The sequence below is a fragment of the Notechis scutatus genome, chromosome 2 (genome assembly GCF_049901735.1).
Source record: "Notechis scutatus isolate UNSWTSFEM ecotype Mainland chromosome 2, rNotScu1.2, whole genome shotgun sequence".
Classification (NCBI taxonomy): domain Eukaryota; kingdom Metazoa; phylum Chordata; class Lepidosauria; order Squamata; family Elapidae; genus Notechis; species Notechis scutatus.
Genome location: NC_142010.1, coordinates 123,467,292 through 123,484,500, shown reverse-complemented (window position 1 = coordinate 123,484,500; position 17,209 = coordinate 123,467,292). Strand labels below are relative to the sequence as shown.

General features: G+C 36.7%; 1 protein-coding gene across 2 annotated transcripts in view; it reads left to right on the top strand.

Moving 5' to 3' along the window:
• LOC113428367 (ATP-binding cassette sub-family A member 10-like) overlaps positions 1-17,122 on the top strand; it is a 53,819-nt gene extending 36,697 nt beyond the window's left edge. For both annotated transcript variants that reach the window (XM_087956059.1, XM_087956058.1), the window contains 13 exons: positions 65-133; positions 1,401-1,492; positions 4,082-4,205; positions 5,137-5,266; positions 6,834-6,925; positions 7,830-7,996; positions 8,268-8,343; positions 9,456-9,550; positions 10,329-10,448; positions 11,663-11,803; positions 13,142-13,221; positions 13,813-13,868; positions 14,391-17,122. In XM_087956059.1, coding sequence (XP_087812185.1) covers positions 65-133; positions 1,401-1,492; positions 4,082-4,205; positions 5,137-5,266; positions 6,834-6,925; positions 7,830-7,996; positions 8,268-8,343; positions 9,456-9,550; positions 10,329-10,448; positions 11,663-11,803; positions 13,142-13,221; positions 13,813-13,868; positions 14,391-14,468 — 1,320 coding nt within the window. In that variant the 3' untranslated portion in view covers positions 14,469-17,122. The remainder of the gene's footprint in view (positions 1-64; positions 134-1,400; positions 1,493-4,081; positions 4,206-5,136; positions 5,267-6,833; positions 6,926-7,829; positions 7,997-8,267; positions 8,344-9,455; positions 9,551-10,328; positions 10,449-11,662; positions 11,804-13,141; positions 13,222-13,812; positions 13,869-14,390) is intronic.
• Positions 17,123-17,209: the final 87 nt, after the last annotated feature.

Sequence of the window (17,209 nt, the reverse complement as noted above, 5' to 3'; positions counted from 1 at the left end):
GAATGAGATAGAAATGCGGAAAATAAATAGCTGTCCTTTTTTTTATCCCTTCTGCTTTTTAAAGCTGAGAGACTTTCCTACTGATGAACATGGTGTTTCAACTCAGACACAGCTCTTTATATCTACTTTCATGGTGAGAACTGAATGTATTTATTCATAGTACCAGGGCCGTGTTCACATATATACACAGAGCTTCAAAGGACTGCTTTTGTTTAGCTGTTATTGTGATAGATTTTATATTATTTCTTTAGCTCTCCTGAGGCATTAGGAATAATAATAATAATAATCATAATCATAATCATAATATATAATAATAATCGTGAGAGCAAGGGTGAGGGGCTTGCCCCAAACCATGAAATTCCACCTGTAAGTTTCCTCAAAAGACACCCATCCACTTATATAGCATTGAGAGGGAGGCAGAGCCTTTTGTCCTAGGTCTCAGCATACAGCCATTGCAAAAACAAAGGCAGTCATTAATATTATACAGTACACTGCCTACCTTTTAAGTGACACCACTGGCACAGTGTGGTAGCAAGCAGATCCGCTTTCTACTGCTTGCATGGAATTATTATTGTCATGAGTATAGGGTTCCTGAGAACGTGATATGCCTCAATGTCTTCTGTCTGAAAGAATGAATGGACTTGTTGTGAGGAGCCTGGAGAGCAGATCTTGGAGAAGGATGGAACAAGTTCCTTTTATTGCTTGTCCATGGACAACAGAGAAGGAGGACATCTTCCAAATAGAGCTTCCAGAACTCAGCCTTTTTACTTAGCAATTAGACCATGGTCACACAATAAACTTCATACTAATCAGTGTCATTACTTCTAAGTTGTTTTCTATACAGTCTCCTCTATCTGTGGAGAATGAGTCCATGGATAGATGTTGCCTGTTGTTTATCTTCTACAAACAGAGGATTGGTCTGTAGAAATGGACAGCAATGGAGAAGTGAAATGGACTTGATTTCCTAGGATATTGATATGCTTTCAGTGCTCCAAAAGATTTTAATTCTGACTGAGTACAGCAAATTGGATATAAAAACCAAACCCACCACCAAATTTGTGAGGCTACATTGATTTATATATATTTCACTTTCAATGAAATTGCTGAACTATTTGCTTTATGAGCTTGATTCTACGATTGTCCTAAGAGGTAAATTAAAAACTGCATGATAATGTCTTGATTTCAAAAACTGTATGTGATTATGTCCAAGCCATTTTAATGAAACCAGTTGTAATTTATGACTGTGGTGGACAGAAGCATAGTTAGATTGAACAGAAGCACGATGTGAATTGAAAGTTATTCTGATTCCTGCTGGACCAGTCAGAACATTGTTCTGTATAATCTGTATAACTACACCGCTGGAGGTCTGATTGTAATTTTCTATTTTTGCTTCTATTTAGCCCTATTTGCAGAGTATAATCCTCATATTTTTACTGCGTTATCTGGTGATGAAATATGACCAGACAATTATGAGAAGAGATCCCATTTTTAGGTTTGTATATATTGTAATATGCATACAGTGTGTTTTGCATGTGTATGTTAGTTGGATGAAAGCAATTATATTAATTATAACATTGATTGATTGATTGATTGATTGATTGCATGCCATAAAGTTGGAATCAACTCTTAGTGACCACATAGATTTTCTCCATGACAGCCTTTCCTAACCATGTCCTTTATGCTTGAGCCAATCCACTAGTTTTATACTCTATTTCTATTTTCTTATAACAACTGTCTCTCCCAGGTCCTTGAGAAGGATTCAATAGATGAATAAAAATGCCAAATCCAAAGTAAATATATGGCTGATTGTGCAATCAATCATAACAATTTAGACCATACTTTAGGTTATGCATGGACCATCCATTGCCTCCTCCACCAAGTCATATTTGGTACGGTTGAACCCACAGTGGTTAAGCCACCACCAGCATAGCTCCTGAGGTCATTGAAGCACACAACCCCCTTAACATGGCAAAAGATGCACAGCAAAAGTACAATATTGGCTATTGTACTCAGAAGAATTAAAATAATAAGCCTTGACTAATAGTAATTAATAATTAGAAAAAATACTAATATTTTGTATATATGTTTTATGCAATTTATGTTCCCTCCTAGAAACAATCCCCAGACTTGATGACACAATACAGCAGGATTTTGAGGGGGGAACCTAAGTGATACCTCTCATTCATACTATGAATAAAATAATATTTTTACATATATTTTTATTAAAACTTTTAAAAAAGTTAAAAACAAATACAAAGTAATATAAAGCAAGGAAGAAAAAAAGAAAATGAAAGAAAGCAAAAAGTGCAAGAAAAAAACTTCAAAAAAGTAGAAAGGAAAGGAAAAAAGATGAAGTGGCCTCCAATATTCTTTACAGTGGTTATAAGTAGAAATTTTATTTTCTCTTTCTAAAGTTACATCATAGTCCTCTTTGTCAGAAGCTTTTTTCCCCCCATTTTTATTTAAAAAGTCCAGAAGAGGCTTCCACTCACCAATACATGAGATAATATTTTTTTTTCTAATCAAAGAAGTCAATTTATCTATTTCAGTAAAGTATTATTAACTTTCCTAGTTATTCCTCCATAGTAGGTAGTGTATGTAATAATTCTGCTGTGGTCATCATATATTATAATGATCTTCCATGACTTTTTTTTTCTAACATTAATCTTTAAAATCATCTATATCAAAGTATGTATTTTGAATCTATTTTTGAAGCTGTTTTTTACACATCCACCATGCATGATAAAATATCCATTCATGTTTTCTCACATTTCCAACACACATTTTGGCTGTCTTTATACATTCCAGATCATTTCTCTAGAACCACGTACCACATGTTTATTTTATAGAAATGCTCCTTTACACAATGTAAATTTCAACCTTTTTATTAAATAAAAGAGCAACAGCAATAGCACTTAGACTCATACACCACTTCACAGTGCTTTACAGCCCCCACTAAGCAGTTTACAGAGTCAGCATATTGCCTCCAACAATCTGGGTCCTCATTTTACCAATCTAGGAAGGACGGAAGATGAAGCCAACCTTGACCTGAAAAGAATCAAACTGCTGAATTGCTGGCAATCAGTGGTCAGCAGAATTAGCCTGGAATACTGCATTCTAACCACCGCACCACCACCATTTCAATATGAACCATTGAAGCAAAGTAGAAAAACATTCCATCTGTTATATGTGAATGATCTGAAGCTATGTGGGAAACCAGAAAATGAAACTCAGTTTCCTTCAATTGTGAAGATATTTAGTGAGAATAACAGAGTGGAATTTGGATTTGATAAATGTGTCATGTGCCTCATAATGAAAAAATGTGCAAACAAAATTTACTAATAGATCCATCATGGTTGGTGGATCACCTTCTATGGCAATAAATGCCAACTTGTTGCCACTATGAAGTGGTCATTTGGATGTTGGCTGCCCATTTATGGTAGCTCAATGATTAAGAATGCAAAAAGGTCAACAAAATGTGATTCTGATTGTGGGGAGAGGTGGGTGGAAGGCCAGTTACAATCTGGAAAGAAGCAGGTGACGAAAAGCCCTCTACTTCTAGCAGACACGGACGTTCTATGCCAGAAATCACTTAATGTGTGGAATTTGGATATGATAAATGTGTCATGTGCCTCATAATGAAAAAAATGCAAACAAAATGAAGGGATACAATTTACTAATAGATCCATTGTGGCTGGTGGATCACCTTCTATGGCAATAAATCATTGGTGGTATTCAGCCGGTATGGGTGGAAGGCCAGGTACAACCTAGGAAGAAGAAGGTGACAAAAGCCCTCTACTTCTTGTAGACACAGATGTTCTGTGCCAGAAATCACTTAATGTTTCAGTTTTTTTTCCCCTTTCTAAGGTCTTCCCCATAGTCATTTTGCTGAGGGATTTTCCCAATCATTTCTTATTTAATCTCAACATGGTTCGGAAGCGCTGAACATTCTGCTACCTTACTAGCTGTGATACATTATTCATTAGTCAGTTGAGCATATGAAAGCCTTCCTAATTGAAATTACCATTTATTCTTTGATATCAAATCACTTGAGACCTGTTGTTATATCTTTGATCTCTAGGATTTCTCCACAAAGAAAAAGAACCCATCAGAATCCTGAAGAGCTCAGCCAAGCAGATGACAGAGACGTCCTAGATGAAAGGACAAGAGTTGAGAGTGCACTGGCTTCTGTCAATGAAGGAGAGGTATAGCATAACTATTGGGCTTTTCTTATTTTGAAATATATGTATAACTTATTCCAAGAATATATTTGATTTGCTTATGAAATATAGCTAAATGCACAATCCTGCATATCATCCTACCTAACACCTTTACACTGCAAATAAATATTTACCTGGACTGCCTCAAGGATAGTGAGGCACTATTGAAGTAAAAGAAAACACCAGAGTTCAAAAACACCTGGATAGTTCTGTGTATAAAGTAAACAAAGTGTTAGGCGCAGACAGGATTAGACACAGAGAAGGGTATGGACATAAGCTGAATCTCCCCAAAAGAGATGCTTTGGATGATGCTTTTGACTTGTGCTGGTGTTTGATGATGAAAGATTCAAATTATTAAAATGGAGAGGTATTGGTGGAGGCCAAAAATCTTTTTACATAATTAATGTATAGCACAATCCTCCAGGAACCCAGCATCAAGAAGCAACAAGCAGCTATTTAATGAAATCAAATGCCATAAGAGGAACAACATGCACGAAGAGCATTTGAAAGAGATTGCAAAGTAGATTGCACACCACAATGTCCAAAACCATTTAATAAAAATTAAGAAATTGATGGAAGGTTTGAAACAAGTGGGATCTAGGTATTGTCTATAAACCACCATGGCTGAGGCACAGACACAGTTATTGTTCTATTGTCCAAACCAGCTTAAGGAATATTGTTTAGATAACAGTTCACATAGATAGATAATAATATGGCAAGCAGACAATGGGAAAGATCTGTCTGAACACACTGGGAATCTGCTTCCAGAAATAAGTTGAAGGACATACTCTTGATAAGAAGTAGCCAATTTTACTTGTTTCTGTGATTCACCAAGAGATTAGCTCATACTTAGATCAACTAAGAGTACAAAATGGCCATGTGTATATATTGTAAGCAATATCTTCTCTCTGCTTAGAAACCAGTTCTCATTGTCCATAACTTGCGCAAGGAATACAAACATGGGAAGGCTTGCTCCTCTCCTTGTTTCAAGAAGAAGGAAGAAAAAAAAGTGGCTACCAGAAACGTCTCCTTTTGTGTTAAAAAAGGTTTGATTGGAATGAATTATATTCTTAACTCAGTCTCTATTGTAAATCTACTCTAGTCATTGATCAGCAAAAATTAAGTAAGAGCAGCATTGTGGGGTTTGAAACACTAAGGCCAAATTAGGGATAATAATGCTCAGAATATCACCAAGCAAATGATCTGTAAAGGTAGATTAAATGTGACATATTTCCCATCAAATTCTATTATTGAACCACAGAATTCAGTTGAGCTGTTCTCAGAGTAAGGTGAAACAATAAACCTTTTCTCAGTCTCCACTTTGGAGAGATGATTGAGACCAGGGTATGTGAATAAAATACACAGCATACAGTAAGGCTGAACTTTGGTTTCCCCTTGCTTCAGTGTATGAGGATAGGTAATGCCTATCCATACCATGAAAACATAAAATTCATTGGAAAGAAGAAAGAATTTTACTTATTCTTTAATGCAAGCTTAACAAAAAGAATATAGTTAGTCCTTGACTTACAACCACAATTCAGCCCAAACTTTGTGTTACTAAGCAGGACAGTTAAATACGTTTTGCCCCAATTTATGACCTTTCTTGCCACAGTTGGTAAGTGGATCACTGCAGTTGTTAAGTTAGTATCATGGTTGTGAAGTGAATTTGGCTTCCCCTTTGATTTCCCTTGTTGCAAAAGGTGATCACATGACCCTGGGGAACAATAATCGTCATAAATGTGATCCCATTGCCAAACATTCAAATTTTGATCGCATGACCATGGGGATGCTGCAACAGTCGTAAGTGTGAAAAATGGGCATGTCATTTTTTTTCAGTGCCATTATAACTTTGAACAGTCACTAAATGAATGGTTGTAAGTCGAGGCCACCTGTAATAAGTAGTCCAAAAAGGAAAACAAGAAAATAATGCACTTTATAGCAAGTTTTGATAGCATACACCAATTTCTCATTTCTAAATCTTAGGTTTCAATCCAATCCCACCGCAACATATACATATTTTTATCTATTTTAGAACAGAGCTGGGATGGTGGGATTCACTTTTTTGCTATTACTTTCTCAATAATCCTAACTGATTTATCATATCTGACTGAGAATAACTTAAAATAAAAATTTTTAACCAAGGCAAAAATAGAATATCTTTCATTTTCTCTCTTATAATATAGTAGTGTGCATGTAGTTGGAAGTAAGTAAGACTTGTGTTAAAGGTGTACATCCATGTAGTATGTAGGTGAAACCTCATATAATCAATGGAATTTTCTTTTTCCTTCCTCCTTCTGGGTGTTTTCCTCAATCTTTACAACAGGAAGTTGAATGAATTGTATACCTTGGGGTGCAGTGGGAGGCTACAACTGTCAGAGGAGAGCATTCATTTTTAACCGTTCTTTTCCAGCGTCATTTGAGTACAATATCTATTTGCCTTAAGATTTTATTGGCTGATATTTTGAATAAAGCTCAAGAAGATAAACCAAGATACTCCAATATTCATTAAATTGATCATGTAATAAACCAGTTTGTATTCTTATGAGTTTCTTATTAATTCATTTCTTATCAGTTCACTTGGCTCTATTTTAATGAAACTATTTTACTTTGTAGGAGAAGTTTTAGGGCTTCTGGGACCCAATGGAGCTGGTAAAAGTACAACAATTAACTTGATAATAGGAGACACAGAGCCAAGTGCAGGACAGGTAAATGTAACTTTAACCATTTTAACAAGAAAGAACTTGCAGAGCATAACTTCTAGAATTCTTCCCAGCCCTTTTTCCAGTTGAGGCCATAGGGAACATCTGGAATTTTTTCCTGTATAACAAAGTAATGTATTGTGTCTCTCTTCTATGTTTTTGATTTCTCTTGGTGTGACATCTTTGTATGTGAATGTGCCTATATAGGGGAGAGGAGTGGGTAGCCTCCATATATTCCTCTCTGGGCCATATGATCAGGAGGAAGGATGTAGTATGTGGCTAAGAATGTTGCCCAGCTGACTCACCCACTGGGAGAATTGGGAGTTTATTCCATCTGAAATGTTTTTTTCTCTGTATCCTTCCTCCCTCCCTCCCTCCTTCCCTCCCTCCATCCCTTCCTTCTGAAAAAAAGATCAATGGGTAGCAGAGACCAGAGTCCATTTCTCATTTTCTATATCATTGAGTTGGAAAGAACAAAAAGTAAAGTTTGAGAATATTTTGCTCTTCCTCCTATTTATATTGCATTGTAAAACTTATTTAATTTAGGAGAATAAAGAAAATGAAATATCTTTGAACTCGTATATTAGAAAGCTACAGATGCGAATATTAAAAAACAATCCGGGTGTTAATTTATCAATGGAAGTAGTGACTGGAGACACAAAAACTTGTTGTGAAGTTTCATATGTTGTTGTCCGTCAAATCTTTGCTCTAGTTAATAGCTGCAGTTTGATATTAGATGTAACCCTATGCTATGTCTCTTCATCTTTCCTGGACTTAGTTCTGAATGCATTATTTGGGTATAGAATACTTGCATTTCATATACATTCCTTGTCACCTTACTGATATTTCAAAATATATTCTTACATTGGACAAAAACCAATGGAATTCTTATGCTACCTATTTGGATCAGGTGCAGATTAAAGGAGCTGATGAAGCTGTGGCAGAGGAAAATGCTGCTCTTGGCTACTGTCCTCAAGAGAATGCGCTCTGGTCCAACCTGACCATGAAAGAACATTTGGAGATTTTTGCAGCCATAAAAGGGATCAGGAAGGACGATGCTACGATGGCCATTAATCGGTATGGACAAAGAATCCTTTTGAATAATTAGATTCCTACCACAAGATTTGTTATTAACAGAAGTCAGTTTGTATATTCAAAACTGAAATATATTAGTTGCTATGTTATTAAGTAGTTATTTTCAGTTTTGATTTGTCCTTTTGCAGCTCTTAAACATTACAATTGAAATTTCTACACGTGATCCAAAATTACAATGGAATGTCTTTTATTTTCTTAACACGTTTGCAATTGCAGAACAGATCAAAAATTATAAGTTCTGCTTTGTTTTTAGAATATCTCAAGCTCTACAACTCCGAGGGCATTTTAAAAAGACAATAAAGACTTTAGCAGCTGGATTAACCAGAAAAGTAAGTCCGGTATTTTGTTACTCTGGTACTAAAGGACTAATACTAAAGGTTTGATGAACATTTGGTAGCAGCATCAATTGGGTTGCTGCTCTTTGTTATTTCTTGCATTATGTGATCTCTTTTTGTATGTGTGTGTGAAAGTCCAGGCCTTGTTGGTGCTGTTTGAAAGCCAATTTCCATAAGATGGTTGCAAGAAGAGAATGCCTAATACTGTACAGTATGGCAGCTCTAATGGCATGGATAGCCAGGCTTCGAGCCCTAGAAACTTGGATTCAGTCTTTGTTAAGCATCAAACCTATATGGCATGTGATCAGCTCATGTTTTGCTTGGAAATATTACATTTTTTGAATCTGTTGGACAGTGGGAATAATAAAATGAACGGCTGGAAAATCAAAGAACAGCGTAGAGCATCCAGTCAAACAATACTGACATATTAAACTTTGACTTTGCTTAACACATGTTGTGTTCTGCGTAGCATGCAATTAAAAATTATGGATTGGGAAATTACCTTCTAGTAAGTTCAAAAATTAATTCTCATATATTAAGGTTTAACTTGATTCATGCACACTGTAAAATATTCCAAACTCTGCTATATTTCTATAGGAGCATCATAGAAGTATTAGTGTGATTCTAAATAATACATGGCAGGAAATGTGATATCATATGTCATATTTCATAATTTTGTTTTGTTTTGACTTCAGCTGCCTAGAGCAAACTGTGAAAGATGAGGAATGTTAGTATTAGGATTTAGTAGAGTGTTGAGGAATAATGAACATTTTTAATTTCCTGGTGCTGATTATGCGTTTCCAACTTAAGGCATCTGCATTCATTATTAATAAACACGTTATTCATCCTGGTTCATGATAAGTTCATATAAAAGTAACAAGATCTTTTGACATTTCCTTGGTTGATTGAATTGGTTGATTGAAGCCTACTGAACATTTTAGCAGTCTTTTTTTCTAACATATTCCTGTGGAACTTCAGAGATTCAAAAATGTGTAGTTGAAAAGTACTTTACAAATACCTTTTTAAAATTATGTCTTCACATTTCTGTTCTGTGTTTGCATGAAATATTGTGGTTTCTAAGATAAGATTCATTGTCTACAATTTAGCTGTGCTTTGCTCTGAGCATGTTGGGTAATCCCACTCTGATGCTTTTGGATGAACCAACCACAAGCCTGGATCCAAAAGGGAAGCGCCTAGTGTGGTAAGTGACTCAGGGATTCCCTCTTTAGAATAAGAGTTGCACTCTTATAAAAATGACAAATTCCAGTCTCCCCATTTCCCTCCTTCCTTTCTCTTTTAATTCTATTGTGTAGGGTGGGGAGATCTACTAAAAAAAAATATCTAAAGCCTAGGACTAAACATTACTCCTTACACCTGAATACAGAGAAAGCATCTGACAATATTGCAAGAGGAAATACTTCCCATTCATTCCTCTAGAACACAGGTGTCAAACTTGATCACGTCACGTGATGTATTGTGTGACGTATCATGACATTTTTTACCTTTGCAGAGGCAGGGTGGGTGTGGCCTGTGCGTGATGCATCCGGCCTTCAGGCCGCCAGTTTGACAGGCCTGCTCTGGAATATCTCAGCCACCATTGGAAAATGTTATGTTCCCGTCTGTGCAGATAAAGAATCTGACTCATGCTGAGGAAAACTGTTTCCTCCTAAATGGCAGCTTCTCTTCTGTCTTCTCCTCATGATGTTAAAAGAGAAAACTCTTGAGTCTCCCTTGGAGAGACTTTGGTCATTTTCCATGGGGGTGGGAGTGGTAAGAAGAAAAAGTTGCAGGTTTTCTTATCCCTCTTTACAATTCCTTCATGCAAATTAATTTGGGACTAGATGGGGATATTTTGTCTTCTGCCATGGAAGATGTGCCCATCAGTTATGCAGGATCAAAACAGAATGGCAATGGCCTGAACAGACCTTTGGAGCTGCTTCAAGGTTGCTTAAACTTCCTCAGCCATTTGTTGTCAACAGGAGAGCAATTCGCACTATGCTGCAGGAGAAGGATGAAGGAGTCATTTTGACAACTCACCACATGGAGGAAGCAGAGGTGTTGTGCGACCGAGTAGCTATCATGGTGTCTGGACAGCTTAGGTGGGTTTCTTTAAATATTTTACTCTATAACAGGCTACCCAAATAGAGAAAATACAGATAAAACCCAACTAGAGAATTTCATGAAGCAAAGTGAATGAAGTAAAGGATTGTTCTTGTTCTGCTTCTTCTTTTTTTAATTCAAAGAAGCTTGCTTTCTTCACTTGATGATATCAGTATGTTTTCTAGTAATTGCTTAAGTAGCAATTTTCTATTTCTAAGTGGATTGTGAGGACACAAAGACAAATGCTGAAACTGATTGAATTACATGGGAGTTCAGATGATTCCACAGTGGACTAGAGAAGATATAGATATTACACAGATTCCACATCACATAGAGCAAAAACATATATGGGCAACGATAACAAATGTGCTGTGTGTGTTTGATACAGATAGCAGGTGTTCTGGGGTGAAGGTTTTTTGTTATGGGCAAAAAACTTCCACGTGAACAAATGTCCAAACTGGGCCAAAGTATGCATTCACCTCGGATAATTACCAAAGGAAAGCCACTTCCCATATGGGAAAAATTCACGATTGATGGGAATTGGAATAGCATACAAGATCAGACGACTTCATATAGGTATTCTCTGAATGCATGGGGAAGGACAGCTGCATGAAATATTAGTGGAAATGAACTATATTTCAAAATAGAATTAATAGATACCATCGGTGTCATGTCCCCAGCCTGGCAGCAGCCATTTACCTGTCCACTGTCTGCCTGTAAACTGCTTGGGAGTTGCAATTTCTCTGAGGGCTTCCCCACTAACTTTGCTTTTTGAAAGTCAGCAGGAAATTGAAAAGAGCTCATTGCTGAGCAACCCACAACTGTTGCTTAACAATGACAACAGGGAGTGCAGGAATTGCTGTACTAAGCAATAAGATCGATTGCAATCATATTTCTTAGCAATGGAAATTCTAGTCCCAATGTCTGTTGTTAAGTGATGTCTATGTCTGTCAAATACTTTGTCCACCTAATGAGAAGGAAGGACTCACTGGAGAAGAGCCTAATGCTGGGAATGGTTGAGAAGACGGGGACTACAGAGAATGAGGTGGCTGGATGGAGTCGGCATGAGCTTAAATGGACTCCAGGGGATGGTAGAGGACAGGAAGGCCTGGAGGAATGTTGTCCATGGGGTCGCGATGGGTCAGACACAACTTCACAACTAACAACAACAATCTATGTCTGAATGGTATATGATAATCCTTTCTTTCTGCAGGTGCCTTGGTTCAATTCAGTATTTGAAAAGCAAATTTGGGAAAAATTACTTGCTACAAATAAAAGTAAAGGGAGTAGAACAAGGAGATCTTGTGAATACTCAGGTTCTAAAGATTTTCCCACAAGCAGCACGTCAAGAAAGGTAACTTCTCTGCAAGCATTTTTTAAAAATGTTTTAAGCATTCCATATTATTCTTCTGTATTAATTCCATATTAATTAGTACATTCTGTGTTATTCTTATAGCGAATTTCTTAACTTTTTTTTTTGCTTGTGGGATGTTAAAATTAACAAATTAACCAGCTGAACATAGCTTTCATCTGTTGCCTCTGTTCACTCGGCCTTTGATTAAGGAACCAATACAGCCTGATTTATTTGGCTTTAGTATGCATTTTCTAAGCTGAATTAAGGCTCTCACATGAAGCTGTTTTCTGAAATTACCATCAGCTACTGTATAGCTGGAGAGTTTTAAGTAAATGGAAGTGTATATGTTCCGTTTTGTCAACCTCACATTAAAGAGCAAGTTTTAATATTGTGGAAAACTCATACACCTGGATACTGTTATGACCAGGTGGCCACAGTTAGGCAGGCCTCCAGAGAGTTCTCTATTTCTCTTGGGTGTGGTTAAACAAATGGCCCTCTGCCGACCGGTAAGGCTCCATCCTCAGCCTCCCAAACAACAGCCCTTAGATTACTCTGCAAGACTACAAGACAAAAGGCCAAGCATTAGACAAAGGCAGTTTCAAAGGCAAAGTCTTCAGGAATAGGGCAAGACAAGAACAGTCCTCAAAGAAAGGCAAAATGTCAGAGTAAAAGCCGGGGGAGTGTAATCCAAAAACAAACACTTGTTTCTGGCAAAAGCCCCTCCTTACAGCATCTCCTTAAATTCTACTCTCCAGGTAAACTTTGTGAGGAGGGGCGGGGCACCCTCCTCCTGAGTAGTCAGGTCACCTGTGCTGACTTTGCCTCCTCTCCATTCTCTATGCTCGGGGATTGAGCAGGGGAGGCATTTGCTCATCTCCAGAGCTCCGCTGCTCTGTTGCCTGGCCTTTCCATCTCCTCCTCACTTCCTTGCTCAGCCTGCACCCTCTCTTCCTCCCTGCCTACTCTTCCAAGGTTCGAGGGATCCGGGACTGCCTCATCCTCCTCCCCAGGTCATTCCTCATGGGCCATAGAGATTGCACCACCCCCCTCTATTGGCCCAGGCTCCCATTCCTCCTCCGCCTTGGACCCTGGATTCGATGGGGCTATGACGGATACAAAGGGATGTCATGTGTATTTTCCTTGCCAGATAAGGCACCTTGCATGCAGATTGCTCCCCAAATAAACAATCATAACTCTGCCCCAAAAGTATTGCTATGGATTTATTCTTTATGTTCCCTTCCTGCCAACTTTTCTTGTTCTGTACAAGTAAATCTGGTTGCTCTATGTTAGCATTTTGTCTTAGTTTACTAATTAATGATTGGTTTCCCTTCCTCTTAGGATATCCACTTTGTTGGCCTATAAGATCCCAATGGAAGATGCCCTGCCTCTCTCTAGAGCCTTTGCCATGCTGGAAGAAGGTAGGTTGGAATAACTTTTGCAGTGATTTGTAGGGACCTGCAGACTGCCTGGCAGCTACATCAGGGGCAAATTTATTGGCCACCTCAATTTCAGCCACCCACAATGAACAGGTTAATGCAATACTATGATTTCTTGCCAGCTCCACCCACAGCTTTGAGTGTGAGTTTCTCAAAAAGGGTAATCAAAAAGAGTAATCTTTCCATGTCAAAAGTATGTCAAAAGCATACTTTGGATAAGGCACTAAGTTAACTCTTAAAAATCTGTGTAGATCAGAGGTGGTATTCAGCGGTTCTGACCAGTTCTAGAGAACCGGTAGTGGAAATTTTGAGTAGTTCAGAGAACCGGCAAATACCTCTTCTGACTGGAGATTTTACAGTATCCTTCCCCTGCCATGCCCACCCAGCCACGCCCACAGAACCGGTAGTAAAAAAAAGATTGAATCCCACCACTGGTGTAGATGATATCACAGTGAATAAACAGATATATGTTGGATAGAAATAGTAGTTGTACAAAGAGGAATGAAACAAATTATTACCCAAGTCAGGTGTAAATCAACCAGCTATAACTGACTTAATATTTTATTTACACAGCTAAACAGCACTTCAGTCTTGAAGAGTACAGCTTTTCTTTGAACACTTTGGAACAGGTAATGGCTTAGATATTCAAATAATATAGTGGTACTTATAGTGAGAAATTATTCTCTTACATACCAGAATAAAAAAAAAAAAAAGCTGGTGAATAAGATATTTTGACTATTTGGGAGCAGGAGGTGACTGGAACAATTATAAGACTTATTTTAAATGTTTAAAATGCCAGTGGGGAAAGTAGCTATTCAAAAAACATTTTAAACTAGCAACCTTCTCTAGGCTAAGGTAGGATCTTAAGCGCTATGCTATCTTTGTAACCCTGATAAAGGGAGTTATAGAAACATCAGATGCATGATGGAAAAAAACAAAACATTTTAATGCTATCACCTTGCATAGATAAATTTACATTTGTGTTTCCACCTCAAGCAAAACGCAGACATAAACTGCTATAATCCATTGTACAATTATTTTATATTCTCAGATGTACCTAGATAGAAGTCAGAATCAATGTTAGCTGTTTATAAATCTAATGTACTGTATGTGCAATTCCTTTGTAGCTATTGATTTATTGTATTGTTCAGGTATTCCTGGAACTGTGCAAAGAACATGAGCGAGATTATTTTGAATCGGGTCCAACTTCTGAATGGAGAGAACTGTAGCATCAACAAGATAGTTGAAAGACTGATCAACAACCAAGGCAAACACACCAGTTTCTTCCACCAGGAAAAATGGAGGGCAAATAGGTTGAGCACTGAGGAATGTTGTGCCTGGACATCCCCTGGGAAAAGATATTCTGTAATCTTCTCTATGTTTAACAAGTATGCCTAGTTGTCTGTTAGAAAGATTAACCCTCATATTTATCGTATCTAGAGATATAACATTTTTGAATATTTCACAACTAACAGCAAAACAAATGTTTCTGCACTATTTTGTTTTCATGAGAAAAATGAAATGGAAATATATATATTTTAAAATATGTATTGTTTATAGCCTAGCACACAAACATGTATAGATGGTATTTTTTATCAGAATATGTTAATATTTTTAATTTAAATAACAAGTCAATGTATATCCAGTGTTTATTGGGTGGATAAATAAACACCCATACTCTAAATACTTATGTATTGTTGCCATCCTCATCTTCCATATTAATAAATAGTAATACAGCTGACCCAATTAACTATTGTACCGGGAGCCATTAAATATCATCACAAATTGTTTGTCAATCTGTTTCTTGTAAAATGACTAGAACAAGAAATGAATCTTTTAAATAGGAGAAATCCTCATGTGCCATTGTTAAACCATTAATTTGACAGAAAAACATACTGTTCTATCTAAGGGACAATTTTATGTAGACTTTATAGATTTAAAACCAGCCTTTGATTCCATTCTCTGTGGAAGAAATCTGAAAAGAACTCAATAGATTGTTAGTGATTCCAGTTGATTAAACAGCTGAAAGTAGATGCTCCTCTTCAGATTAGAAGTAACAATTTTCTTCCCCATCCTATGGCAGGAAGGGATTAAGTAAGGCTGCATATTAACATAGACTTTGTCTAATTTTTATATTTTATATTAGAAATTATCAGAAAAGAGCACCACTGACTTAATTTGGTGGGTCAGTGAAAAGCAGTTTTGTCACATATGGATATATTTATTAGCACCAATTGGGTTGAGTATATTATGGACTTTAGCTCTTTGTAAGGGGAACAGTCTGATAAATTACCAGAAGACAAAGGTACTGCTTTCAAACTACTACACATACCCAAAATTGGTAACTAAATAGGGATAATATTCCTGTAAAAAATGAGTGCATTTATAAAAACACAGGATTCAAGAAACTAAATAACTATGATCAAAAGTTTTAGTACAGTTTAGAGAGGTGATCTTATTCCAATTGTTTTACATGCTTTTATAGCTCAGTTTTAAATTATCCATACATAGTTACTGATTTTGGTCCACTGATGATAACACAGACTAAATTTGAACAGATTTAGTTTCTGGTATGCCTTTAATTAAATTACTGTTAATCTTGTCATCACTCCTTATTACCCATCCCCTCCCACTTGTGACTGTATGGCTGTAACTTTGTCGCTTGTATACTTACAATTTATATTGACTGTTTCCTAGTATGATTGATTGCTTATTGTACCCTATGACTATCATTAAGTGTCGTACCTTATGATTCTCGACTCCTGGCGAATGTATCTTTTCTTTTATGTATACTGAGAATATTTACACCAAGACAAATTCCTTGTGTGTCCAATCACACTTGGCCAATAAAGTATTCTATTCTATTCTATTCTATTCTATTCTATTCTATTCTATTCTATTCTATTCTATTCTATTCTATTCTATTCTATTCTATTAAAGTCTTGTGTCTTAATTGTTGAATAAATGCAGTATTTCTTCAATTATCTTAGTGCTATTTCTAATTATATTGGAGAAAAATTCTAATATCATCTACTTTTCTGCGCCAACTCAGAAAGCTCAAACTGCCCAAAGAACTGTTGATTCAGTTCTACAGAGGAATTATTGAGTTTGTCATCTGCACCTCTATAACTGTCTGGTTTGGCTCTGCAACCAAACAAGACAGACACAGACTTCAACGGGTAATTAGAACTTCAGAAAAAACAATTGTTACCAACCCTCCTTCCATTGAGGACCTGTATACACAAGTCAAAAAGAGGGCTGTGAAAATATCTACAGACCCCTCACATCCTGGACATAAATTGTTTCAACTTCTACCCTCAAACCAACGCTATAGGCAGAGGTGGTATTCAGTAGGTTCTGACCAGTTCTGGAGAACCGGTAGCAGAATGTTTGAATAGTTTGGAAAACCGACAAATGCCACCTCTGACTGGAGATTTTACAATATCCTTCCCCTGCCATGTCCACCAAGCCACGCCCACAGAACCATTAGTAAAAAAATTTGAATCCCACCAAAACACCTGAACACAAGGACAGTTTTTTTCCGAATGCCATCACTCTGCTAAACAACTATTTCCCATAACACTGTGAAATTATTTACTAAGACTATTACTGTTATTCTTCTCACCCTTCCTAGTACCTATCTCTTCCCACTTAGGACTATAACCGTGTTGCTTGTATCTTTACAGTTTATATTGTTTTATTTGTTCCTAGTATGATTTGATTGCTTATTAGTAACCTATGACTATCACTAAGTGTTGTATCTTATGATTCTTTATGAATGTATTTTATTTTTTCTTTATGTACGTTGAGAGCTTATGCACCAAAGACAAATTCCTTGTGTGTCCAATCACACCTGGCCAATAAAGAATTCTATTCTATTCTATTCTATTCTATTCTATTCTATTCTATTCTATTCTATTCTATTCTATTCTATTCCAAATCCTAATGATTTTGGTTGTAATTTATAATT